Source organism: Phallusia mammillata, chromosome 6 (assembly GCF_965637545.1).
Source record: "Phallusia mammillata chromosome 6, kaPhaMamm4.hap1.1, whole genome shotgun sequence".
NCBI classification, from domain to species: Eukaryota; Metazoa; Chordata; class Ascidiacea; order Phlebobranchia; family Ascidiidae; genus Phallusia; species Phallusia mammillata.
The window spans coordinates 21094461-21120420 of record NC_137257.1 but is presented as its reverse complement, the minus strand read 5'-3'; the positions used below and the strand labels follow the sequence as shown (position 1 = coordinate 21120420).

The 25960-nt window shown below is 39.6% G+C and overlaps 3 protein-coding genes across 3 annotated transcripts in view; all 3 read left to right on the top strand.

Moving 5' to 3' along the window:
- Positions 1-756, top strand: LOC145234490 (caspase-6-like). Its single transcript, XM_080099218.1, has 3 exons — positions 1-85; positions 178-264; positions 548-756. Exons 1-3 carry the CDS (start codon positions 1-3, stop codon positions 754-756), a joined length of 381 nt encoding a protein of 126 aa, XP_079955344.1.
- A 1176-nt stretch (positions 757-1932) lies between these two features.
- Positions 1933-3961, top strand: LOC145234489 (caspase-6-like). The gene is made up of 5 exons (XM_080099216.1): positions 1933-2017; positions 2089-2219; positions 2601-2789; positions 3115-3250; positions 3636-3961. Exons 1-5 carry the CDS (start codon positions 1933-1935, stop codon positions 3959-3961), a joined length of 867 nt encoding a protein of 288 aa, XP_079955342.1.
- A 6060-nt stretch (positions 3962-10021) lies between these two features.
- The window catches only part of LOC145234053 (uncharacterized), a 33825-nt gene continuing 17886 nt past the window's right edge, over positions 10022-25960 (top strand). Inside the window, exons 1-2 of the mRNA XM_080098830.1 lie at positions 10022-10502; positions 13375-13453. Of these exons, the coding sequence (XP_079954956.1) occupies positions 10170-10502; positions 13375-13453 (412 nt within the window). The 5' untranslated portion in view covers positions 10022-10169. The remainder of the gene's footprint in view (positions 10503-13374; positions 13454-25960) is intronic.

Genomic DNA, 25960 nt, shown 5'->3' with positions numbered 1-25960 from the left:
ATGTCTATGATTGCTACCGAAGGAGTTGCGTTACAAACCATTCCAGCTTCTGCTGATTTTGTGATTTGCAACGCCTCTAGTGATGGTTAGCATTAAATAATGTCATTTTTGGTTCACAAAGCTGCATGCATATTTCAATTTGGCTGTAGAACATAACTTATAGTTGATTTTTCACAGGTTTCATGAGCTTTAGGCATGAAGAAAACGGTTCGTGGTTTATTCAATGTTTGGTCGAAGTGCTGAAGGAATATCATGAAAATAACGGTTAGGCTACCTCTATACACGTTCACTTTATGACATGCGCCCGTAGGACAGAACACAACTTACTTTACTTAATCATAACGCAACTCCTTTTTATTGAATACACTACACCAAGCTTTCCAACATATCTGGTCTACAGTTTTTGCTTATTGCTTACCATTTTTTCAGTAATGCAAAATGTTGTGTATGGCCACGAATTAAAAAAATCATCGCCGAGCATTTACAAAACCTTTTCATAAACAGACGAAACCTGTATATTAACGATGGGTACTGTCACTGTTTAAAGGGGATTCTGAGGACATCACTTCCTTGTTGTCGATGGTGTCAGACAAAACTGCTGAAAAAAAAGATTATGGGTTGATATTTAGGGACAACCAGCTTCACAAAAGGTGGTATAAGCAAATGCCTTCATTTTCATCAAGCCTCAGAAGTCCATTTAAATTGCCTCGCAACAATGCCGTTGGGCGTGCTCCACCTGATGGAGACATGCAATGACTTCCCAAACCTATAGTGCCTGATTATTTCAGGATTCCCAAGTTTTCAAACATATCAACAAATTATGACAATTTGCAATGTGTTTTTTCGCAGTTTCTTAGGATGATAATGTGACTCTGTGAATCCTTGTTACCTTGCTGTGATTGGACGCTATCTTTGTGCAGGATAAAGTGCGAGAACCAATTGTAAAAGCACATATCTACAGTTTAACGCCTTTATTCGGATCATATGAAACCCCGCACTCATTATATTCTAGAGATTCTATTAAATTTAAATTCATTTCAAACTTTCTCGTCTGTGCTTCCTTGTATATTGACGTGTCGCAATCTGTTGTGGAGAAGTACTAAACAAATGGAGCGAAGTGAAAGGCACCTGTGTGGAGATTGCTTGGACTCTGTCCTAACAAACTCTGCTTGGAAGGTTAAGGACATTGATATATGTTTTGGTATCGCTTTTTGTGGTGACCAAATTAACCCTCATAAAGTTTTAACATAACCTCACTCGCCACCATTTCAACGGAAAGTTGAAGTAATTGCGACACGACCACGTATTACAGAAACTGGCGTGTTGATTATGGCTTCGTTGTCGTTCGGCCATGGTAACGATAAATAAAAACGACAAGTAAAGCTATGTAACACACACTAACATTATATACACGTCTTTGAACGTTGCTTGTTCAAAAACAAAACTCCATGATAGCTTGGATACACATTGTAAATAGAACGTAAGTGTCCACTATATACAAGCTGTCGGTAGCTTTGTTTTTGATCAAACTATTAGTGTCAGTGAGTTACGACCGTTGGTATGGAAACGCACGCGACCTTTGTGTTGAACTTTTGCTTCAAAATATTGTTTTGACTAAAACTGGCGTACACGGAACAGCGGTTTTTGTTTTTCTGTTTATTGTTGAAACAAATGGACTGACGCTATTTCTTTGGAAATCAGGTTTTTGTTCTGCTGGAAAGTTAGCGTTTTGTTAAGTTTAAATACACGGACCTTTAACTCCTCTGTTGGGTATCGCAATAAAAATGTCGATCCAGTTCCGCTCCAACGGTTGGATTTGTAAGCGAAGTATTGTAAGGTATCAATTCTTTAAACTCATTTACTCAACGTCGCTGTTAGCTTTAAAACCGGTGTCTCGGCTTCTTGTTTAGTAAGTCAGCTAAAGAATTGAAAATGGAAACTTATCAGGAGGAAGTCTACCAAACTGGCAAGCAAATTGGAAAAGCATATATCTTTAATTTTACAAAATTTGATTCTGGTGAGTATAGGTTTGTTTGACGCACAGTTAAAGGAATAGGTTATAATCGGACTCTTGGACCATTTCTGTAGATCCCAACGACCGGCGGCAAGGCTCTGGCAAGGATGCGGAAAAGCTAACAGACGTTTTTGATACATTTGGCTTTGAAACTAGAACTGAGACGGAGGATCAGGACCAGACTACACTTTCCATGTTTAACAAGGCAAGTGTATCACAAGTTTCTAACATTGCATTTGCTCTTGGCTGGGTGCTATAGAGGTCGTGATTTTTAGGTTAAGAGAGTCAATATAGTCACACATTTTAAAATGTATTTTTGTTTACTTCAAACAAAATATGTGACTGGGTGCAACTCTACACTAAAAACGTACGCATTAAAATAAACTTGAAGATTACATGTTTTGGTATCGCAAGTTTTACTAATTGTGTCAACGAATGCAAACTAAGATATTTTGAGCCAAGAAGCCCCAAAAAGTCATTAAAAGCGCTACATCTTGTTTGTGAGCCATCGGTTCCCAGTCTTTGCTATAGAATTAGGAACCATGATATGTGTAAAAAAATCGGTTGCCGCTATTCCTGTTTGCAGAAACTAGATGATATCGCCAAACAGGACTTTTCTGATTTTGCAAGTTTGGTGATGGTGTTTATGTCACACGGAGATGGTCATCACATTTTCGTCAAGGACGGCAGATTTTTCATAGAGGACATATACCAAAAATTTTATGGAAACAAGTGTGCTACGTTATTGGGAAAGCCCAAGATGTTTGTGTTTCAGGTCGTGTTTTATTTGTGGAAGTTTGTACTAAAACTTATGTAACAGTAGCACGGGCGGAAATCCCGGGACGCAATCCGGAACTGATTTTAGTGGCCTCGTTATTCAGTAGGTAACTCGTTTTTTTAACCAGCATTTGAGCGTTGTGACGTCATTATGTTTTAACCATTGTTATGACATCATCAAATTCTACAAGCTAAAAAAAGTCGCCACTAAAATTTGCGATGGATTTGCGCCACTAAATAGTAAAGTTATCAAACCTTATTACAGTTTTTACAGTGTATTGTAAAAAACGTTTGTTTCTGTTTCGAACAACCATACTATTTAGGCTTGTCGAGGTAACAAAACAAATGTAGCTGTGGACGAGTCGCCCCCGAAAACTGATGCTACCAGAGATGAAGGGGTTTCACTGCAAAGTCTTCCGGCTGATTCGGATTGTTTGGTCTGCAACGCAACAACTAAAGGTGGTGACCATCTATTTAGTGATTTAAATTTGACCACATATATCTTCAGAACGATGTGCTGTTTTTGTCCAAATTTATGACCGATCGGTTTATACTTTGATGAGATAGTTGCATTAACTGTTTAAACAACAACATTTTGATTTTAAATACCTCAATTTCCTTAACGTGTTGATTGTACTACACGTAATTTGCTCGCCATGCTGTTCGCGATTAAGTGTGTTTATACATGAATTTTTTGGCCTTGAGTATTTAAACTAATTATAAAAAAATGACATTAGTTTTGGTTTCACACGTATTTTGGTGCTGTCAAGATTTTCTTCGGGATGGTGACGGTTTTGATAACAGATTTGCAAACTGTTTGTTTGATTTACTTCAAATTTAACAGGTTTTGTCAGCTTCCGAGATAAGGATAACGGTTCGTGGTACATCCAGACTTTGGCAAATGTGCTGCTGGCGTACTACAAGTGTAAAATTAAAGGTCAAAGCCGTAAGCAAGATATTCTTCAACTTCTCACAATTGTTTCTCGAAACGTGGCTAAGAAACAGTTTGGCTCAACAGAGACACCAAGCGAGGAAGGGCCGATTGGGCCACAAGCAGACACGGTTCCAATACAGTTTACCCAAATGCCCACCTTCATCTCTACCCTTACCAAGCTATTTTACTTGCCACAGAGGAAAGTCGAAACCGAAAATATAACGCAAATCTTTTGATAATAATGTAGCTAACGTGATTGCCGTTCACCAGTCTGATATGAAGTGCTTGGTTCATTTAATAGTGCATAACTTTGTTGCCTTAAACATAATGGGAAATTGTTGTAGCTAATAAGAATAAATATATGTGTGTGGTTTAATCAAGTTTCGTGGATGTTAAGCAGCATTTGTCTAAACTATTTTTTTGTGTGTTTTTTAAATCGTTATAAATTTTCAAAATTTTCTTTGGTGTGAAAAAGTCCACAAAATCGCATTGCCACTTTGCTTGTAGTTTAAGGTTAGACGTTTAACTAGGTTTTGTTTACGTTACAACACAAGGTAATATATATATCTAACCACAAGCTAGCGCTATTGAGGGGTTCTGTATTAAGTCGCATTTTTATAAAAGTCGCAATGACGCTACATTTACATGTTTCAAACTTGTATCTTTTTGGGCACATTATTGCCGTTTTGCGACTCACTAGATGTTTGCCGAATTTTATAAACTTCTTACGATAAGATAAATGCTTTTAAATTGCTCTTGAAAACAATTACGACTCCTTATATCCAGGAAAAACTGCTATTAGACGTTTGTTCATGTAACCTTTCTGATCAAAACAACTCAAGCTCTGCCCCGAAATGAATTTCCCAGAAATCAGATCCGATCGAAGAAAATTACCCTCGGTACGAAATGTTTCAAGACAAGGCACGTAAAGTAAACATGTGACTTCTTTGTTCGCCCGTGATTGGTCGCTAGCGATTGCGCAATCTTGACATTCAGCTGCGATTCGTCAATGTGACCGTGACAGTTTAATTGCCGGGGTCACTCCAGGTCATTGTGCGCCGGTCTCGATCACTGCGAAACGATTTGCGGGCCAACTTTGTGTCAATTAAGTGCTACAAGGTATCGAGGTGATTGGCGGGACCTAAGTATAATGGAAACGGTGACTTTCATGATATTTTTGCTTTTAATGCAATATGGTACAACTTCAGGTGTATAATTTTCTAAACTTAATGGGGAAACAATTGCTACTTTTTTTTAAATTGCAATTTGTTTTTCTACATCAAAGCATAATTACTGTTTTTGTTTTTTTTGGTTTCTGTTTTTTGGCTTCTGTTGAGACGAATAATAATACCAAATGTAGTATACAAATCCAATAATTGTCACATATTCTGAAAAAAAACTTTTATTTCTATATTTGACAATTCATTGAAAGTAAACCAGGCTTTTTGCCAATGGTGGTACTTGAACCAACTTGTCATTTGATGAATTTTCTTTAAAACTTATACTGATAGGCCTACAATGCACTTTGTATTCCAATTCTCACTTCAATCTTTTTTCTTGTGATTGACACATCTTGCAGAGCGGGTGTAAATTTCTTACCGTAACCTGAGCTACTGAGGTTGCATGCTTCTTAAGTTTGGTAAACATTTAGGTGTGCATGTGCGAAAGGTTGAGTCGGTCCGCTGCTATGGGTTCAGCATATTCTAACCCAACCAAAAGCGCAAGAATTTGCTTAAAATTCCTTCATTTAGAACTTTTAATCGTACTTTTCTGTTTATTTTGGCGTTTTCCTTGCCTTGCAAAATCGTTTGCGCAAATATATTGTTACGGCATTTATGCTGGGCGTTTAAGGCTAAAAGTGTTCCAACTGAGTTAATTTCAAAAAAACTTTGGAATATGAAATGTTTGTTGATTTCTTCCTTGGTTTAAAAGTTGGAATGTTTTATTGCATCAGTGTTAAAACTTTTATTTTTGTTTGTAACTCGATGCGCAACAGCAGACTTTTTACATTCCGGTTTAGAAATTCTTAACATAACCCCGTCGAACAAGAAGTCAACTTACCCCAAATATTCGGTGTATTTAATTAAAATCCCCGGTCAGTCAATTCGTCATAGTATCTGGTGACAAGTAAGCCACGAGCGCCAACAAAAAGGTCCTTGACCCCGCTCTATTTGCCCAACACACGCGAGGCACGCGCAATTGAAACTTACATCTTTTTTGCCCTTCCATACAGCAGTCGCCAATACCAGTTTATTTTAAAGCCCACTAATAAATTATTAATATGTTAGCTGAAAGGTAGGATTATTTGTGTTTGAAAATCATGAAAATATGAGCTTAACTACAAATAACTGAAAACCAGTGATTACTGGTGCATGACCTTTATTAAGAGGACCCCCTTGAAGACGGTTCGCTATGTATGGGTCGTCGCACAAGGTTTTCAAATTTTCTGTGTCCTAAGCATTTATGTTAATACACAGGCTTTGCTGGTCAGCCACCAATACAATAATACAAATGTACCCTAAGATTCATGCATAATAATTTTATGTGATGATTAGGTTACATAGTATCAAAATTATTGAAGCTTTGTCGCAAAGAGACCAAAAAAACTAACCTAAAACGCAAGCTTAACATTGTAGCGGGTTAACTTGATGCATGGTTTGGTGTATATATACCATTTTGCATTATTTCATCTGTTTTTCGACACCAGCATTCCACGACCTTTCTTCTGTTTGCCGATACGCGGATTTGCTTCGTGCAAACAACAGATCGTCGTTTAATTGGGGTAAACAGCTGTGCTCGGCCCTGCTACTCAGCAATCATGATCTTCCTGGGTTATGTTTCCGCAAACAAATAGCGTACTTATCAAATATTTACCCACCCTCTATGACGAAACATTGCCTCAATGTGGTCACGTGGAAAGTGTGCGCATCTGATGGGTTCGTTGCTGATAGCAGGAGGTGAAATTCAGGTTAATGTCTTCATTGTTTTTTGTAAATATGATCTTTCGCCTCTGCTGTAAATCATTGTCGTTTGCTATAGGATGAAGTTTGGTTTTGGAAATACCCATATATATATAAGGTAACTGTAAGTATTAAGTTAAGGTCAACCCGTAAACTATGGACTACAACTTAAGAACTATTTGCAGAACGAACTGGTCCAAATGTTGTGAACCGTTATGAGTACGTATAAGTTTTAAAATCAAGATTACAAATCTGTTTCTTAACTTAAAAATTCAAGTATGGTGTGCCATATGCCCAATGAGAACCCTATTTGACCAACTTCTTATAATAATAAAGTAAAAAAATTGCAAAACTTCATTTAAAAACGTTTGTTTGGAAACCATGGACTATGTAAGTCTTAATAGCCTTTCAATAATTTCGTAACGCTATAGCATGGTGAGGTGAAAAGTTCAGAGTAATTCAACAATGATTTTTTGTGTTCAAATCGAGCAGGCTCATGTGGGTCATTGTGGTTACACTACATGAGTCATTGCTTTTGCCTCAGTATATACATGCGAAAATTGTCCTTCGTCGCTTTGTCGTAAAATGTCTTGCAAATCGTACAATGTTTTTCAGATTTGCTATTTTTAGGGCCTTATTCTCTTCACCTGAAGTAGTAAATATACTTAAATTAACGTACCACGTTGAAATGCATCCCAAAAATACTTTTTCTTTTCTAATGTTCAGTTATTTTCTTGACATTTTTTTAGGTTAAAAATGCATTAACATGAAAAAATGACATTTTGAGTGGCCACATAAATATGAATTCGCAAAATGGCATGTTACTTAACCTGTGGGTCGCATTTGTCTGGGCGTGGCGGAACTAGAATGTGATTTAACAAGCTGAAACAGCCGCAAGATTTGCCACAACCGCCAGATAACAACCACATCACATTTGCGATCTTGTGTAACTGAGACAGTTTTTATGTTAAAAACGTCTGATGTAGGTTTTGAACGTCACAAAACACTACGTACTGCGTTACTGCTCAAAGATGCATTAATTTGTGGCATTGCCGATATCCTAAAGTTTTATTTTTGTATTTACTCTAAAATGATTTATATACGATTGTGAAGCAATGATAATGATGGCGAACTGTTTGTATGTTTTTGGAATTTTGAAATTGTACGCTGTCGGTTTGTGTTTTTTGTTTTAACAGAAGTAAAACCACATTTACGTTTTCTGTTGATCCTTTACCCTGATTTAAAGCCTTAGTTGCTGTTGTTCGAACGTATTTTTATAAACTTAAAAAGTTAATGAAATACGCCTGGCAGCAATTCTATATGTCTAATCTATTTTTGTTCATTTTAGTGGAATTTAGAGATTGAAGTATTGCATTATATAGTTTACGCCCAAATGTCCACTTTTAAAGTTGCCAGAGGTTGCAGAAAGTATTATTAATTTGATTACTGAATTTTTGTGGCGGTGCGTTGTGTCATGTGTATTTTGTAATGTGCTGCTGTAGACCTTATAATTACGAAAATAATTGGTATAACCTCCTGAAAATTCAGCTTTTGCACCCGGGTCTCCTCAATTAGAACCTTGTCAAGGTATATAGGCGTAAAGACATTATCGCGGAAATGAATTGTCTGTTCATGGTTTATTTCTGAAACAAAGTTCGGCAGATGTAACTTCCACCTTACTTACAAGGCAACGGAAACAGCACACATTTCAAGGTGGCAAATTTAGACATTGCGTTCCAGTCATACGGATATAGAAGCTGGCCCACCTGCAGTTGACGGTGTCATTAGGCTTAGCGGGTGATTTCCGTTGCTTTTTACTCGGCACTTCACTTGTGGAGTTGGTGAATCACACCGCCCTCGACAAGTCGATTGTATCGCTTCTGATACAGGAGAAAGGCATCTTACCTTGGTGAACTATATACCAAATAGATGTTGTTTGATTTACAGCACGTAACAACAGTGAGGCCTGCGATTCTTCATACATGTTTACACACATTGCACTATAGTTATTTTCTTGTGAGCTTCCGTCACATAGCGTTTACTACGCGGTGTAGCTATATGCAGCGCGTTTCACTTTTTAAAATTTCTTCTACAAACTGTTCTCACGGGTATGTGATGGGATTTAAACCCAGGACATGTAACAAAATAGCCTAAATTGCCGCTGAAGGACTTAGAACACTATTGTTAAGCGCCACATTTTCACACAATTTCTTTGCACAAAATGTTGGGCACTACACGGCTCAAAATTGGTCGATGTATAATGATAGTCTAATAACCGAAGATGTCTATATTCTACAGTCTACACCAATCACAAATAAGCAAAGTAAAAAAAAAATGAGTGCAATATTTTATTACAATAATAAGCCACATTCAAATAATGCCAAGGTTATGAAGTTATTTGAAATGCTGCAATTGGTCAATAGCAAGTATAATATCAATAGATTTTACAGTACTAACTACCATTGTCGTTAAATTTTCACAACACTAGCAAGACATTACAGACCATTTGTAACAAATTCTTTTATTGCTGATTGCGCGGCTTGATAGGGCCCGTGCACAATTAGCCCGCTAACAAGGGCCAATTTGCACCCCCTGCCCACCCGGCAATTAGGACCCCAGTCGCTGCACGTGGTTACATTGCAATTCAATAGCGAGAGATAACAACGGGCTGGATAGGCTTGGAACGAGAGAGGACTGGTTCTCTTTTCTAGACAGGCGCGAGAAAAAGGTAGTTCTCTCGTTTATATTGCAGCCCACAGAAGGTTTCAAAGTGTCATAGGTGCTGTGAGTCTTTCAGTGTACGGGCCTTGGGCAAAAGTGTCGCGTTTTCAGCAAAACACAAGGCATGGATCTCAGCCAAACTGCGTGATTCTTATCCGGCTTAATGTTCGCTTCGATTTGCACAGGCTACTATAGAAGCTGCGGTTAAAGTAAAAAGCCGCCGCGCAATGTACAACAGCAATATGACTGGCAATTAAAAAGCCAATGGAATTTGTTGCGGCGAATTTTTGCTTTCATACAGATGTTAGAAGGCTCAGTAGGCGGAATTTAAAGTCATTTTAGGCGAAGTAGTCAGCGGTTCGAGGAAGGAAAGGAGTATATTTAACGTTCTATTGTGTACAATATATATTATTTCTTCAGTGTGTTGAAAGGCAAGGCGCACGAGTTCTTGCTGTATTACACGACCGATTTTAATGCGATATTTGCTTTGTTGAAGACATCGGCTTGCTTTTGTTAGATTTTGTCTTCCACGGAGCAAACATTATAAAATTACTTCAATTTTAAGTAGGCAGATTTGGTAGTTAAAAAAGTATTTAGAATTGAATCTAAAGGTTTTAATTTACTTGTTTTGACAGAATTGTTTAGTAGACATACCAAGCTCAATTGTTCTGCAATCACAACCTATAATTCGACGCGCGCATAGCAGAAAGTGATCAATAGTTTCAATACGAACAAAAACTTTTCAACCCAGCCTACTCGGACAATGGGTTACCCCGAAGGGTCACATAAGGACATGATGACGTCAAGTGGCATGACATCACAAAGCTACGACAAGAAGTTTCAGCGTCCGCCAACATTTTGCCATTTCGTTACCGCCGTGGTTCTGAGCCTCGCCTGTTTAAGCTCTTTGTTTACCTCAATCCTTTTCGCCGGAAAAGTCATACAGAACGACAACAGCATGAAGTTGCTGCAAAATACATGCCAAGGATACCAGGAAAAGATTTCAGACCAGGAACACGCCATTTCAGGTCTTCTTGAGACCGTGGATCGACTCTCAAACCGGGTTACAACTTTTCAGCGGAAATTGGATCAGTTGGTTAGTACCATTTTTGTAAAGTTACCATAAGGCGTGTAAATTGGTGTACGGGTCAAATTTACAATGCGGTTTGAAGCCACAAATGAAAAGTAAACTTTGTGTGAGGTGTGGAAGGTTTACGCAAAGGCACCCGCGTCGCCCGCTTGGTTTTGTAAATGACGTTTTAAAGCAAGTAGTTCGTTCTTAGTGCGCTGTATTCCATAAGCTACCTCCTGTAAGCCACCAGTATCAACTAACCAGGGTTAAACGTTGCTGATATGTCAAGTATTCGCGGTGAAAAATTCTGTTTTGGGTGATTGCGATTTGCCCTGAGGAGCGAGCAAGCTAAACAAGATCGACTCTTTGCTTGTCTGCATTCAGACTCGTGTTGTTAATCTCGCAAAACAAGGTTTGCTGTGTAAAGCGATAAGTTGCACTGGTTGTGTTTGGCCCTCAAAGGTTGCTGCGTAAATGCAGACCATTGTCAAAAAACTTTTAGCGGTTTAAGGGTTACCAGAAAAACGAGGTTTTTGTTTATAAGCGATTTGCGTTGTTGCTTTCGCCTCTCGTCAAAACATTTGGCTAAATTGTTTCTTGAAGTCGAAAAGCGTTGTGGTCTGTCGAAGAGAGATAAATTAATTGACTGTTTTTCTTTCCTTGCTTTCCAAGTAATTAACATTTCGGCGCTTAGACCTAAACAAATAGCCAAGGTTAAATGGGTATGGAATTCAATTTTAAAATTAGTGTCAATTTACATTTAGGAAGTTTTGTAAGTGGGAATTGAAATCTTTGCGCCTCGACAGTGGCGAAACAAACAGGCAAGGCGACTTTAACGAGGTCACCAACCTTCCTTTGGGAATCAATGCGCGCGTTGCTTGCAAATGATGCCCACTGACTTAAATAACATTCCATCACATGCCAACAATGATGCGGAAGATGCCTCAAGCAAACAGTTACGTACTTGTGGCTGCAAATGTATTCGGGTTGAAGTTTCAAATGCCTGCAAGTATCGCTGGTTCACAAAGCTATAGAGGCTGTCTCATAGCAACTTGAAACTGCGTTAAGTTATTCGTGTATCAAATTGTAAGATATTCATATATTTCTTTGAAGGCATTCCCAGTGACTTATTCGAATAGAATTTAAACGCGTGTAGTTTCCCTAACTTAAGCAACAAGCTCTCGTGCTTAAAATGTTTAAACAAAAAGTCGCAATTTTGAGGTTTGGTTTAAACCTGTGACACCCAAACTGCGTATTTTAAAACCCACAGAAGCGGTTACAACTATATGACATGAACAAGGCAATGTTCTTGGTGTGACCACAAAAGTTAGTTCGTCTGCAAAATTTGGCGCCGTATTTTTGTCGATAATCCCACTTCACTACGATCTCTATGTTGCTTGTGCGACGTTTTCAAGGGTTTACATCAGGGATTATCCTTCGTCACTATTTGACGGAAGGTTTGTGTAGTTTTAATTTGACAAATTTTCCCAGGGCTACCGAATTGAATTGAAGCCAATGTGGTTCCTTCAACTAGCAACACCAAAAAGTACATATGTTAATCTTTGTAAAGGCAGTTTATAATTATCAATGAAGCAATCAAACTGCCGGTGATGTTTAAATCATTTATCGACAATTAAGACAATTTGGTATTGCACCTTAACAGTTGTGGTTTCGCGCCTATACCAATGTTATAGCATCTGTTTGGACATGCCAGGATCTCACACCAGGTTACAACAGCGTTCAGCTGATCCATTTCGCGCGGAAATATTACCTCATTAACGTTAAGCGACTTCAAAGACGTGCCAAACCGCTAGCAACGCTGCCAAGTTAATCTTCAGCAATCGGATGATACGATTAGCGCCACCCGTCCAAAGTTCTCGAACTTACGGACGCGAAAACTTATCGGAAACACGCGACTGTTCGTCAACACATTTCCGTTTGCGCCTCACTTGTGTTAAACTGGACAAATGACAAACACTTCACGAAACATCACAGGCCGTTGTTGTGCGCTGTACATATTCAAACATTCATTTTTGCATTACCCTTCTTACTATTACTTAAAATTTCGCTTTTAGTGCCTATTTTAACACCTTTTGTGTTTTTATTCAAATAGAAAAAAATCATTATGTTCAGTTTAGTTATGAATCATGAACACAAAACTTGAACAAAGACATTTAATGATTTTATTCTCTTCCTTTTGTGAGTAAAAGGAGTCACCACCACCACTAGCCCATTGATCCGTAAAAGTCATGTGAATTTTATGTTAATTCCCACTGGAATGTCGGTGAGCAAAATGTTTTTCGATGATAAAAGATTTCTCCACTTTTTATCTCTTACCTATAATTGGCGTAAGTCATTGATAGCAGACGTCTGGAATTAATCTGCCACGGAGTATGGCTATCAGATCTTCCTTGTGTCTGTCATGCTGCGGCAAAGACCTAAACCTTGACGCGCCGTCGATGCCAATATCAAGGTGTTCAATGTATAGATGAATCATTAAATTTACGCCTGTCTTTCCACTTCACCAGCTCGCATAATGCGTAGACGAGTTCAGTACCGTCTGTTCTTGAATTCTTTACATTTTGTCGCTGTCTTAGGTGACGCCTTTATCCTACGTCCAACGTCTATATCACCCAGGTGGTCTGAATGTCGACTAATTTTAGATTTTATTGTCCGATGACTTAAAAGCCTGATGCTGAGAAATTGTGGCATCCCAGTGCGAAGGCCTTTATATATTAGGGCATAATTTAACAACATCCAGTATACGGTTCTCCATTTAATTTCAAGAAATTGCAAATCTTGCCATTTTTCAGTGTTTAGTATCCAATCCATGAGATATCGTTACGGTGTTTTATTCGACTCGTCTTTATGTTTCAACCACCAATTTATTTTACAGGATAATGTGGAAACAGCACCAGTGAACTTCAGACTAAAAAGATCAGCATCAGCTTGTACTTGCCCACCTGGACCTAAAGGTATGAGAGTTTATGTCTTTTTGTGGAAGTTTGCGCTCCTACTATTTCAGTTGGGCATCGTCCATACTACTACCACCTTAGTGACTAGCAGGAAATTTCTAAATGAAATCTTTGATATTTAGTGCATGTTTTCCAAAGCGATAGTTTGCACAATCTACTACAATCTCATCTTGTTGTTTGACTATGAAGACTTTTCTTTCGTATTTTTAAATCACGACATATCAAATAACGAATTCCGTTGCTTCCGCTAAAAAATCTAATCCCACCCAATACACGTAATTTAAAACCCACCCATCAGCGAACTACACAAGTATACGGATATGTTTGTCAGCGATTGTTGTGCAACTGGTCTCTGGTGCCACTGGAATACGATTCTTTTGTTGTAAAAGACGTTGATGGATCGGGGTTAATGTGTTTGTCAGAAGCTAAGGGTAGAAACTAAGTGTTTATATGTGAATGTATTTTTTCTGGCTCTCGTGGCTGTTGAGGTTTGAGACTTACCCTTGTGTGTCAATTAGGTTTTTGACTTGCTGGATGAAACTATAACGCGTTTGGTATTTGACATAAAATTCTCTTGGCACCAATCAAACGAGCTTTCTGTGAAACGGACGTCAAGGTGTTTAATATGCGCGTTTTGTGAGTATAACTATCCGACACGTAGTTACTGGCATTTATGAACGTACAAGCACACAATAAGATACTACCTGTCACTATCAAAACCAAATATTATTCCAACGTTGCGGTGAAGCATAATAGACCTTACGCAAAAAGCCGCGAATTACTTTGTTCAATAACGTCGTACACACTACGACCATCAAACGCTCGAACCCTGCCATTTGTACGCACCTAACCTACGTCGGAACAATGCCCCTACAACAATTGGTGATTAAAGTTCTATTTGTCAACGTCTCTTCGCGCGTACGCCGTTTGTTACGTCATCAAAGGACCACACCGCCTTGCCCTTTCGAGATGGTCGCTTCTGCTTACATTGTTTGCTTCACGCTAAAAGTTTTGCAGTACTTGCGATCTATCGAATCTAAGAACCAGCCTACTTACCTAATGCATTGTCACTTGCCTATCGACCTAGCGTCACCACTTCAGGTAAAGTGTTTTTCCGCGGAGTAAGGCTTTATACTGTCAAGGTGTTAGGAAATGAAGTTACATCTTTGCCTTGACCCAAGAATTTGTATTGCACTTCTACATTCCCTTACGTTGGCAGTAGCTATATACGCTTCAATTACCTGTTTGAAATTGACCTTTTGTATTGTATTGTGTAGGGATATTCCGTGTTTAACCACGTTAAGTGGGTAGTTTTGTAAGTTATTTCCGTTATGTGGTTCTTATTTATTTTGCGTGATTTTCTGTAATAGGTCGCATAGGAATTATACAAAATTTATATCACACACCATTGAGGTTGTGAAACAAGATACACCGTAAACTTTCAAAACATGTCCTATCAGATTTCAACGACTGGAATCTTTCATCTGGCATTCAGCCTTTGATTTTACTGCGTTCGTGAGCCCTGTAACGAGGCGTTTCCATATAACGTTCTAAAGATAAAATCTTGCAACTTGTCAATTTACGAAAATATCACACCTCCGGTCCACAGTAACCCTTACTAAAATACACATTCTTCTTGGTAGTTTACTTCACCCCTTAACGGCTTTTGCGAAGAAAATTTTTAACACTCTGATACCTTATGCCAAAAAATGTTTTTGTGATAATCATGTCAAATTCACTCTTAAATATATACCCCGAAAATCATGTCCAATTTACCTCTAAATCATGAACTTTTTCCTTACCCAATTGCTTCCACAGTTTCCTTGTTTCGGTAATTCACCCTTGTTTACACCATCGTCGCCCCCAATACGCCCCAGTTCTGTTGCGGGTGCCCCTGTCGCTTCGCGTCGCCGGCTGTCAAAAGACAACCCGGAAATGCTTTCCGCATTCGGTTCCGCTTAATGGAGTTTTCCCACGAGTAGGGAATCTGCTACTTTCGCTTTTCTTACGGTAAATTTAACAGTGCATAGCGGTTGTTTGCTCAATTAAGCCTCGGACTTAGTGGCGACATCTTTCTGCAGTTTAAAGCACTTTAACTGTTTCAAATCGCTGGCGGTCTGGCGTCCTTGAAGACTCATAACATATTTGTAAGAGTAGAGCCAAATATTTCTTGATTATTTGTTGAGGTGTGCATTTAATCATTTACTGAGTAACAGTAGGTCTGTGCACTTCATTTGGTGGACGTTTAGATCCATGTTTTGACAATTCGTACCCTTGCTTGAAGTATATCGTTTTATCGCTGCAACATAAGGCAGGAGATCCAATCTTTTTAAGGCGCGGCAAAAACCATTTACTTGAGAGATTGCCTTTTAGTGTTGGCGACTGCATTATCTTGATCTGAGAGTCAGCGGTTTTTCTAGCACTGATAGCTATCTTGATCTTCTTCCGACACAACACCGCAAAGACAGCCAGAAAACCTTCGATCTTGCTGTACGGTGCTTGGCGCAGTAAACACATGCGCAGTATTGCGGCAAAAGCTATTCAATTAACCGCAAGTTTACCTATTGAGTTTGCGCGACCTCGGAAGACCTTGTCGTATGAAACTTATCAAAATGAATTTGTAGGCTACAAAAGTTGATCAACTAATATTCAAAAGACATTAACAAAGGCCTACTTATTTTCCTTTGCCACAAATGGACATAGTGTTTGAGGTTTTGGTAGATTATTTAAATGTGAAAAGTTGCCTTTCAAGTTAAATATTTTAAAATTCTTTACAAATTGGGTTTTCACTTTCTATCTTTGCTTCGTACAAATAAGACATTGCCATTTCAACTAAAGTTGATTTCTTAGTAAACAGTTTAAAGCCGGCATTCGTTGCCGAGCCCCAATCACGTGACCTAGATCTGAAATCCCCTCAAGCACCCCTCTTGTCCGCTCAATTGAAACTCGACCACTCGTGTAGGATTTGCTGGCGATCAAAGTTTCGGCGTAATTGTTTCAGTTTGGCGACGTTGATGTAGTGGATTCGCTGGTGGTCGTCTGTCACTTGTCCGCGAGATAATGCTTGCACGGCGAATTGTACAAAAGGTGAACAACTTGTGATTTGAACAGGTTTCCTTGGTATAGTGTTGTACAAACGGCATACTTGTTAACATTGCTTGATGCACCAGGCGCAAACTTGAAACTCAAGTAAGAGAAATGCCCTTAGACATCAGATCTATTAGCACAATTACAAAGGATTACGATGTGTTATTCCCAAGGCAATTTTGTTCCTAATCAATCTCAACCTTTGTTTTACCTGTGAAGCACATTATCTTTTATACTATCGGGTGGTTAAATTCGGTTGTTTATGGGTTTTAGGCGTTAGTGTGGCATAGCGTTTTGTCCCCCAATATTTCAAACACAATTCATTAAAGTTTTGTTAAACCACAAGACGACCCTGGAACACCTTGTATTTTAGGAACAGGTGCATTTTGTCCAGGTACATGTCGAATGGGCCGGCAACAAGCTGGATCTTTGCCCTCCCCCACAGTTGTTTATTCACCTACAATTCAACTTTCGCTTCCGTAAGCCACAAAAGACAAATCAATCCGTCTCGCGGTGTAATTGGACCCGATTGTGGGCACAATGGCCGGTCAGAGGGTCGGCGAAGATATCTGACCGGTTGCCGAACAGTATCAGGTGTTCGTGATGACATTTTGAGATCTCCCGACGAGATAGCTTAGAAACTGTTCCGTGTTTCAATTTACGACGGTTGGAGCAATTAGCAAGCCTTTGTGTTTTGCTCGTCAATAACCGACGTCCCACCGCGGGTGCAAATGCAGAACGGAAAGACTGAAATTGGGTGTTCCGATTTTACGACACCGTCGCGAGAAGCCAGCACATAATCGTTGTTTGTAAATAGAAAAACGTAAGGCGACAGTTGCGTGAGAATTTATGGACCCTTTTGCTATGACTTGGACCTCCCTTTAGTTTAGGTCATGACTTTAAAGAACTAATGCATTTTGTTTCATTTAAAAAAATAAAAAAGAGAAAAGTTTTTGTTAAGTAGAAACAATAAATTGAACTCAAAGTATTAGATTTTGTGTACAATATGTGTCAAACGTGAACGACACAGAATAAGTCTTTTTACATTTAAAAGTTAAAACCATCCCCCTAAAAGTATCGTTGAGTCAAGTTGCTTATCGTTAATCCGTCCCATTAGTAAACACTAAAATTGCAACAGAAACAAAAGAAACGCAAACCAACAATCAAACACATACACACACACACATCGTGGCATCTTATCAACACAGGTGTTACCAGCTCTTGTAAACAAATTCCATTTCGTCGGGGGCAGCATTGAATAGACGACGACGTGGTTTTGTTTCGACTGGTTCCGTGTGTTTGTGGGCATTCTTAGCGACGGAGAAGCGCATTCGGGCGGGATTAGCCTGATTAGAACCTGTTTGTGGAAAAGGACCGGCCACCTATCAACTCGCCCCGCATAAACACGTCAGATTTGATTGACATCTGAGTGTGTTGACGTGTGGGGAACCCCCTTTTTGTAGTGACGCAAACAGGATGTTTTAGATCAGTACCACAATTTGATTGGCTGATGAAGTTGTTCCTACGCTATAGTTCCACCGCTTTTTCATCATTTTTTTCGCCTCTCGTACCCTTTTAATTTGAACACCTAATCACAAGCATCAACCTCAATCAGCCTCCGCCCTCTAACCCTTTGAAACCCCAAACCCCACCCAAATCAGACCCCATCTCGTTAACACGATATGTTTAAGCTTATCGGGTAATCCAGACAGTTCAAGAGTCTTTGATCGGTCAGTCCATTATCTCACCTTGTATTTCAACAAAATTCCGGTTTAAACCGGTTTAAACCAGCTGCAACAATTGCTCGGTTATCCAGTTTTCTCTTGCATTTTGTCCAGGCTTTCGAAGCGTGTATTCGAAGCTCAGGCGTTATTATCGCTGTGATCTTTGATCCGTTGCCATAAAGACAATTATCATTAACGGTCGCTGATCATGCCGCTTGGGAATAAAGTAATGTTTGGTCTGCAGTGGTACTGACTACAGGTTTTGTGCGACAAACTCGTTACGTAACAAGTTTTACGCTAAATAAATAACGGCATTTTTATTGTGTTTCGATTTGACCGAAAGACTCGAAAATTAAATTTGTTTTGTTCCTGTTATTTCCCAAAGGGTTTTACAAAATCCACTTTTTCATTAACAACATCTAGGCAGTAGTGAAAGCAACAAACTTTTGGCATTTTGTCAAGTCCGTTTCATACTCCCCCTAACCGATGTCACGTGACCTAAGCGCAAATTGGCTTGCAAACATCACGTGACCTTAAGCAGCACTGCGCTTGGTAATAAACGACCGCAGCATGAAATACCAATTATTACATAGATAATTGAACACTTGTGCTTAGGAAAGGCCGCTTAACTCATAATGTTGCCATATTGCCACCGCGTTGACCCTAGTGTGCAAACAAACCGTTTGAAAACTGTCTTTGACTGCACACGCCCTTTGAGTTTAGTTCGCGTTTGATGATTATGACATCACAATGATAGCGGTTGACCCCTGGGCCGACGCGTACAGCTGCATTTTCCATCAAACGATTCTCCCCCACTTTCCCTGATCATCAACCGCGATGACGTCATAACCCGTAGTGGCTGTTACTGACCGAAATGCCTACGAAGACTTAACGTGTAGCAAATGGAAGTGTTGAATACATGCTTTTGTCTTTGTTATGCAATTTTCCTTTACCACATGCCAAAGAAATTTTGTTTTTTAGTCAATGAGCCATGTGAATTTTACATTTCTACCCGGGGATTACCCAAATTGTCAGTTGTTATGTTTAAAGTACTTGCTTAAGATCTGTTTATTTCGAAAGCAAAGCCGCCAATCGTACAATTTTGCCACATAAGCACATTTTTGCCGTGTTTCTGGCGAATAGCGTTCCCGCCTGTCAAGTTACTGAAACGGAAAATGTTCCTAATTGGCCGTGCTTACATGTCATCGTGGGGTTAAACTTAAATCACCGCTTAAACGACACTTTAACGGTGCACCTGAAAGCTGTACTGCATCCTGATCACCTGTGATGTCAACAACAGCTTACGTACAGAATAGCAAACTCTTGGAGCGTTTACGTTAACTCAAAACCATTATTATACCCCTGAAACCATTATAGCCCCGTAACAGCCACCAGGTGATGCATCTCGCTTATCCAGTGCATTCATGCACGAAATATCCTCTGTGACATCATAAAGGCATGCCGACGTTATATGAATGTTTGCAGCCACGCGTGACCGCCCGCCTGGCGAGTGGTCCGGTCATTTGCCCCGATTTCACGAAATGGACACCGTTTGGGCGCCAGGCTGGCCACACAAAATCGTTACATTTAGGGTCGTTTGGTCAAGTCAATAAAAAGAATGATGTAAAATGTTCATTAAACTGTCTAATTGGACTGCTGATAAGAATAACTTGAGTGGTCTGGCTTATGTGAAGTTTCCAAGCTTTGTAAGTTATATCTCTGCAATCGTTTTGTTACACCGCTACCCCATATGTCACCTTGTCACAAATTATCCAAGTATTAATCCCCTTGGCGACGTGAGGGGACTGTTACCAGCTCGTAAATTTTTATTCTTCTTTGTATTTGTCGGGTCGGTGTAGACAGGGGGATTTGGCGGGATTAAGGATGTCAGACCGTGGCCGACGAAGCGCAGATTTTCCGACCTTACAATCAATCCAGAGTTACTGGGTTTTTGATCCAAACTGACTTGTCTTATCATTCGGCCGCGATAAAAGCCTGGGGTTTGTAAAATCGAAATTTTGCACTTGCTGAAAATCGCCATTGAAGTATTTAACGGTTTTTAGTGGTTGTCTGATAGTTCGCTTTAAGAAATACCTTTTCTTTTGCACATACATTACACAAAATTAAAGTTACTGGACCTTTTAAAAGCATAAACCAATTTTACTATGCACAAAATGTTTAAAGCGGCATCTTAATCAGAAAAAAATCCCAAACCCTGGGTCCCACGCCCCCTGGCCCCAGTTTTCGGCTACCTGAAGTGGGTTCCCGCCCCCATAACAACATGTAACAGTTCCCCGGTTTCGTAACATTGACGATAGATCGACGTGTTTTGTTTCACATGAGCGCAAGTGAAAGTTCCGTGACTGCTTTATCGTAAATATAGTAGCACAAAACCGCTGTTCGTCGAATTAAGCTCTTGGGGTTTTGGGGTCGTAGAGTTTGGGGTAGGTTGGGATCGGTTTCACAGCAAAGGATTGCCTCATTACATGTTTATTCAACTGAAAAAGTGCGATTGGTGTTCGTTCTGTACCGAGTTGGGTTAGGTATAAAATTTGCACGTGAAGTTGTACAATAAAGATGCTGACCAATTTCCAAACCGTATTTAGATGAAAAAAACAGTGTTTACCGAGATTACAACTTGGTTTCATCAAGCCAAACGAAACAGGATTGTTTAAAAGTTTGCGAAAATGAATTTTACTGTAAAACCAACTTTAATTTAGATTTAGTTTTTTTTTTATGTACCTATAATGTCCTATTTGAGATATAAAAGCAGGAAGTTTTAACTTTTGGAAACCGGTTTTGTTGTTTACGCACAGCCCCTAAACCTGGGTGGTTATTTGTTCCCAAACAGCCCCCTAATTCCAGTTCTTTCACCCGCTAACACGCAAACATTGTCACCAGCCTTACGTACCCGGTTAAAAGGATGCGAATGTCTCGTGGCTCTTTTGATCTGTCGCTAACCCCGCCCTAAATTTCCTTTATTTCCAGCGACACAATATCCCGTAAGCTGGCTCGTTCTTTGTGTCAGGCCAAATCGACGTTTCCCTTTTCGCCAAGCAACAATATTTTTGTAAGGATTTGAGTGGAAACTGCTTGTCCAGGTGTTTTGGCTTCCTCTCGCCTCTTTTCTAACAACTGTGATTGTTGTGTTGTGGCAAACGCTCTTCAAGCAAAGTAGCGGTCATTTTGTGAATAATTGGATTGCTTATGAAGGCCCCAAGGTTCAAATGGTCTTATTCTTTGTCGCTACAAAACGCTTATGATGCTCTTTTGTGATTTGATCAAGGTAAAAAAAAGACAAGGTAAAATTAAACCATAGTGAAGTGACCAATGGAGTAATAATCACTTTTACCGTCTTCAAAACTCCATCTTGTCCTAAATTGGTGTTTAAATTCCGCTTTGCAATTCATGGAACGCGTACTGCAAACCATTTAGCACCTTTGAGCAACGATCTTGGCCGCAATTGCTCCCCTGAGATTCAGTTCTGATCGTGCAACCGCCAAGCTTATGAAGTTGACTCTTTATATCTCATCTGTTGTTAAGGCTTTCAACTTGAAACGCTGTGACTGTGATCCAATGAAGTGTTGAACTCTTTTGGGAAACTTAATCATCGTACATTAAAAAATATGTTTGAATTGTATTTTAAAACCTAGGCAATTTGGATAAATTGAATTTCCATTTATTAGAGTTTATAAGACCATAGGAATAATTAATTATTGTTTATATAATGTCTCTAAAATGCAAATTTAAGTCTGGACTTCTGTTTCTAAGAAAATCATGTGCTTTGAACCGCAGTGTAAACCTCTATTTATGCAATCTCTATTTTATCTCGGCGGAAAGCGAATCTAGATTAATCGGAGTTCATATCTTGTCGGTTTAAAACCGCAACATTTTCATCGCAATCCATCTGCGAATCGCTCTGATGCATAATTGAATAGCGGAGGGAGTGAATTTGTCAACGCGCGCCTGTTTTAAACAATTTACAAAAAGGCATACACTTTTCTGGCCTTCGCACCTGCAAGAAAGGCAGGATAAGTCTGTAGAATTCTGATTTGATCAGGACCTGCTGATTTCGCAGTCGAGTCATCGCCCCGTTTCTAGAACTTTCAACGAAGGGAAACAGAAAACCGTGAGTTTCCTGTGAACGTGGAAACCCTACCCTGTTTTCCGTGAATCATAAGCAGCAAGCACCGTCGGGAAATGAAACCGTTTGTTGCAACACTTTAGCGACAATCGGCGTTACTTGCTTGCGGAAGACCGGTGGTGTTGTCCTCGGCAACAAACTTTTGACCTGATTCACTTGTCTTGAACCGGACATCGACGCGACTTGTTCAGTATGCAAACGCCGCGAATTGACGCCAAGTGACATATCGATTTGATGATCGATTACTTGCAAGGTGATTACCCTTTTTTCGAAACCAAATTCGTCTCCAGTCATTTGACGTAACTCGTTGGCGCCACGATTCGCGATGGGGCGATTGGGGTTGGGCGGAAACTGGGTGTCGTATTTTATTGGCTTGACCCCTAGGGGTTAAATTCTGGTTACGATTGAGCCCCCTGTGTATTTGTGCTAGAGAGGGTAAGTTTGAATTGCAATCGAGCAAGGCCGCTCTAAAATTAGCTGACACCAATTGAGTAGCATCAGCTCAAGTCTCTTTACATGACCTTGAAAGGCATGATTCAAGGTTAAGGTATCGAGTGAACTTGGCACTAAGATTAAACGATTTGTTCTATCGGTCTCTTTGAAATGTTACACGTGAATCGCTACTTGCAAAACCAGGTCAAGTTGGCCTGCGGTGTGCAGAGTGTCTGCATACGGGCTATTTCCTATCCATGAACAAGATCTTACCGTTCGGCAAAGTGCTTCAGATAATGGACAGACTGTTGACGCGCGTACAGTGAAAGATGGAATAGTAATCTAGGGGTCGAATCGAGTTGCTGGCGATGATAGATGGACGCCAAGTTGAACTGGTGGAGCCAAAGTTGCTGTTTGTATAGCGCTGTTGTTACTTGGCCATAACTCCCATTGCTACCGCTTTTAAAGCCTGAAGTGCTAGCCCATTAACTTATCTCTGACTTTTACATAACTTCACTACAAATATTTCCATAGCACACGCTCCTAAAGATGTAAAACTGAGGCGTTTACTTTTTACCAACAAACCACGTAAAAAGGGAATTCCCCGTATTTTTGACATAATATATAGCAGCGTTGATATTGCGTGAGTTCGGCTTGACGTTCAAATATTGCGCCAGCGATTTCCAATTGCGGACAATAGCGACGCACCTGAGCCACATTATGACTTCACAATGGTCGCGCGCCAAATTATGGGCATATGGGATTGGATCGGCTATTGTGTAGCGCACGTGCCGAAACGCTGACTGCTATTTTGCTATATTATTTTTGCTTTATCACACAAACCATCCAATGGCTATTTCTGAAGGCATTTTTTGCGGATTTTACATTACAATGTAGTTCAAGTCGTTTACTATAAACTATGCAGACCAAAATAGCCCCAACTAAAGGTACTCAGATGTTGACTTCATAAAGCATATCGTTTTGAAGTCTGATTAATCTATATGAAATTTCCAAGTTATATGAAGTGCTTTCCATATGTTAGGCCGTAAATTGTCTGTAAAGCCCCCAAGTGTGAATTTCACCGCAAACTGAGCCAATAAAAGTTCTCACCATTAAAGTGGAATCCTCCAACTGGCGTCAAATGTTTCTTTAGGAGTTTATCCTGACCAGACCTCGTAATTTCCACGATAAAATATTCATTAAGCCTTGGTCTGTCGTTAAACCTCTCCTATCTGATGTCTATGAAATTTTGAAAAGTCGGGAATTCTTGGCGCTTTGTGACTCAAACTCTCGTCACCAACTCCCTCAAGAGTCGGTGAATTATTAATGAGGGGACATATTTGGGATTAAGGCAGCCTGTTTCCGCCTGGAACAAGCTCTGGCAACCGACCCACCGGGTTTAAGCTGTTGTTTATAGCAACCGCAACTCTGAAGTCATTTTACGCCCAACAGCCGGCCCCAACTAGTCGCTGTCTGACATGATGAGATAAATCATGTTGCGGATGACTGATGATGTTGGCACGAAATACACAACTTTTTAATTTTGCGATATGCGTTCGTGTTCCGTATTGGGGTATGGGAACTTTCCCGAAGCCGCGTACTTAGCCTGCTTTCCACCTGTTGTCTGTTCTTAATTATTAAAATACTTTTTTGGGGTCGGGAAATTTTGCGATGCTTTGCTGCAACTAGAACACTAGCTGCGTGTATACCAAAGAAATGCTCTAATTTCCAAAAAAGCACCCCCCATAAAAAATTGAAAAGAATTCAACTTCAACTAAGCCACGGCGTTGCAAGTTAGGGAGATTCCCATTGTAGGCTGCAAGTTTGTGGATTCTTCTCTTTTTTGATGTTTCGTCCCTAGCTGGGGACAAACGTGTCAAGTTACAAAAAACTTGTCGTCTTTTCATTCCCTAAACTAACAAACAAGCCAGGTTGTGTACCTGACATGTTTTTTCCTTAGGAATTTGTGTTTACAGTCGCGACATCGCAGACAAACTTTGCTATTTGATCTCTTGTTTTCCGATTTGTCAAGATTATGGCATGTAAACGTCTGGCCTCAGTAGCTTTCCGTATGTGGTACGATATAACGCCCGTTTCACACTTTCTAGTTAACTAATTTACTTGGAAATCTTCAACGTTAATAAAAAGCAAAGCTATTAAATTTTGTTTGGGTTATCTAAATTGTATTTTAAGCGTATTTTATACTCTCTAACTCTTATGTATTGCTTTTGGTTTGCATACAACGCGGTGACAACCAGAATCTTGCTATTTTTATCGCAAAGAATGTACGTTTGATCTCATACGTTTTAAACCGCGCATTTTCTCCGTAATCTTCAGTGCTTGGCCACAAAAATTACAGAGTTAACCGCATTGTTTTAGGCGCGCAGGGTGGTCTGAGTGATTGGTATCCAGCCATAAACAATAGTTTAATACTCTTGTCACTCGTAAACTATACCTTAATGCCAATACCGCCTTCGGTTTAAAGCTGTAGACAAAGGCATCTTAAAATTACATTTAAATCTTCACTAAACCAAACCGATTGCTGTAAAGTCGAAGTTGTAATGAAAAAACCGCATCCCACAATCCAAGTGTTCACGTCAGAATATTCTGAGATCAAAACGCTACATTGAAAGTGTATTCAATCATGTTTGTGGATTGGCTTCAGCGTATATTCTTTGTAACTTTCTATGGACTCTGAGTTTGTAAAACGTAGGAGCTTTAGCCGTTTGTTCTACAGCAGTTCACTTCTTGCCTGCTATATTGTCATACTAAAGAAAAATCAAAATACGTTGATAAAATACCATATATTTGAGGTAACATCCGAAAATACTTTAAAGATTTGAAACACTAGTTAGGGAAATGAAAATTCACTTTAAGAGCCGCATACTTTAGTTATCAAGGGTAAGCAAATAATGGTATAGTGCTTTGCAATGAACCGCAATTTTGTGACAACAGCGGCTTGAGAACGACGGGTTATTAAACTTGCAAGTCCAGGGGCTTTGCTCGCATCTGTTAGGCTTTGTAGTTGTCCCGTGAGACTCGAAACCGCGTCCATAGGGTCACAGTTATGGCTTGTGGCACTCCTTCAAACAGAAGTACCTCGTGTTCATCACAGTGCTA

What these genes read in the sequence shown, in the direction of transcription:
- LOC145234490 (XM_080099218.1), top strand. Translation starts at nt 1, where the DNA reads ATGTCTATGATTGCTACCGAAGGAGTTGCGTTACAAACCATTCCAGCT. An exon ending in TTGCAACGCCTCTAGTGATG is followed by an intron (nt 86 to 177) that starts GTTAGCATTAAA and finishes GATTTTTCACAG; the next exon opens with GTTTCATGAGCTTTAGGCAT. An exon ending in GGAATATCATGAAAATAACG is followed by an intron (nt 265 to 547) that starts GTTAGGCTACCT and finishes CACTGTTTAAAG; the next exon opens with GGGATTCTGAGGACATCACT.
- LOC145234489 (XM_080099216.1), top strand. Translation starts at nt 1,933, where the DNA reads ATGGAAACTTATCAGGAGGAAGTCTACCAAACTGGCAAGCAAATTGGA. An exon ending in TTTTACAAAATTTGATTCTG is followed by an intron (nt 2,018 to 2,088) that starts GTGAGTATAGGT and finishes CCATTTCTGTAG; the next exon opens with ATCCCAACGACCGGCGGCAA. An exon ending in CCAAGATGTTTGTGTTTCAG is followed by an intron (nt 2,790 to 3,114) that starts GTCGTGTTTTAT and finishes CATACTATTTAG; the next exon opens with GCTTGTCGAGGTAACAAAAC.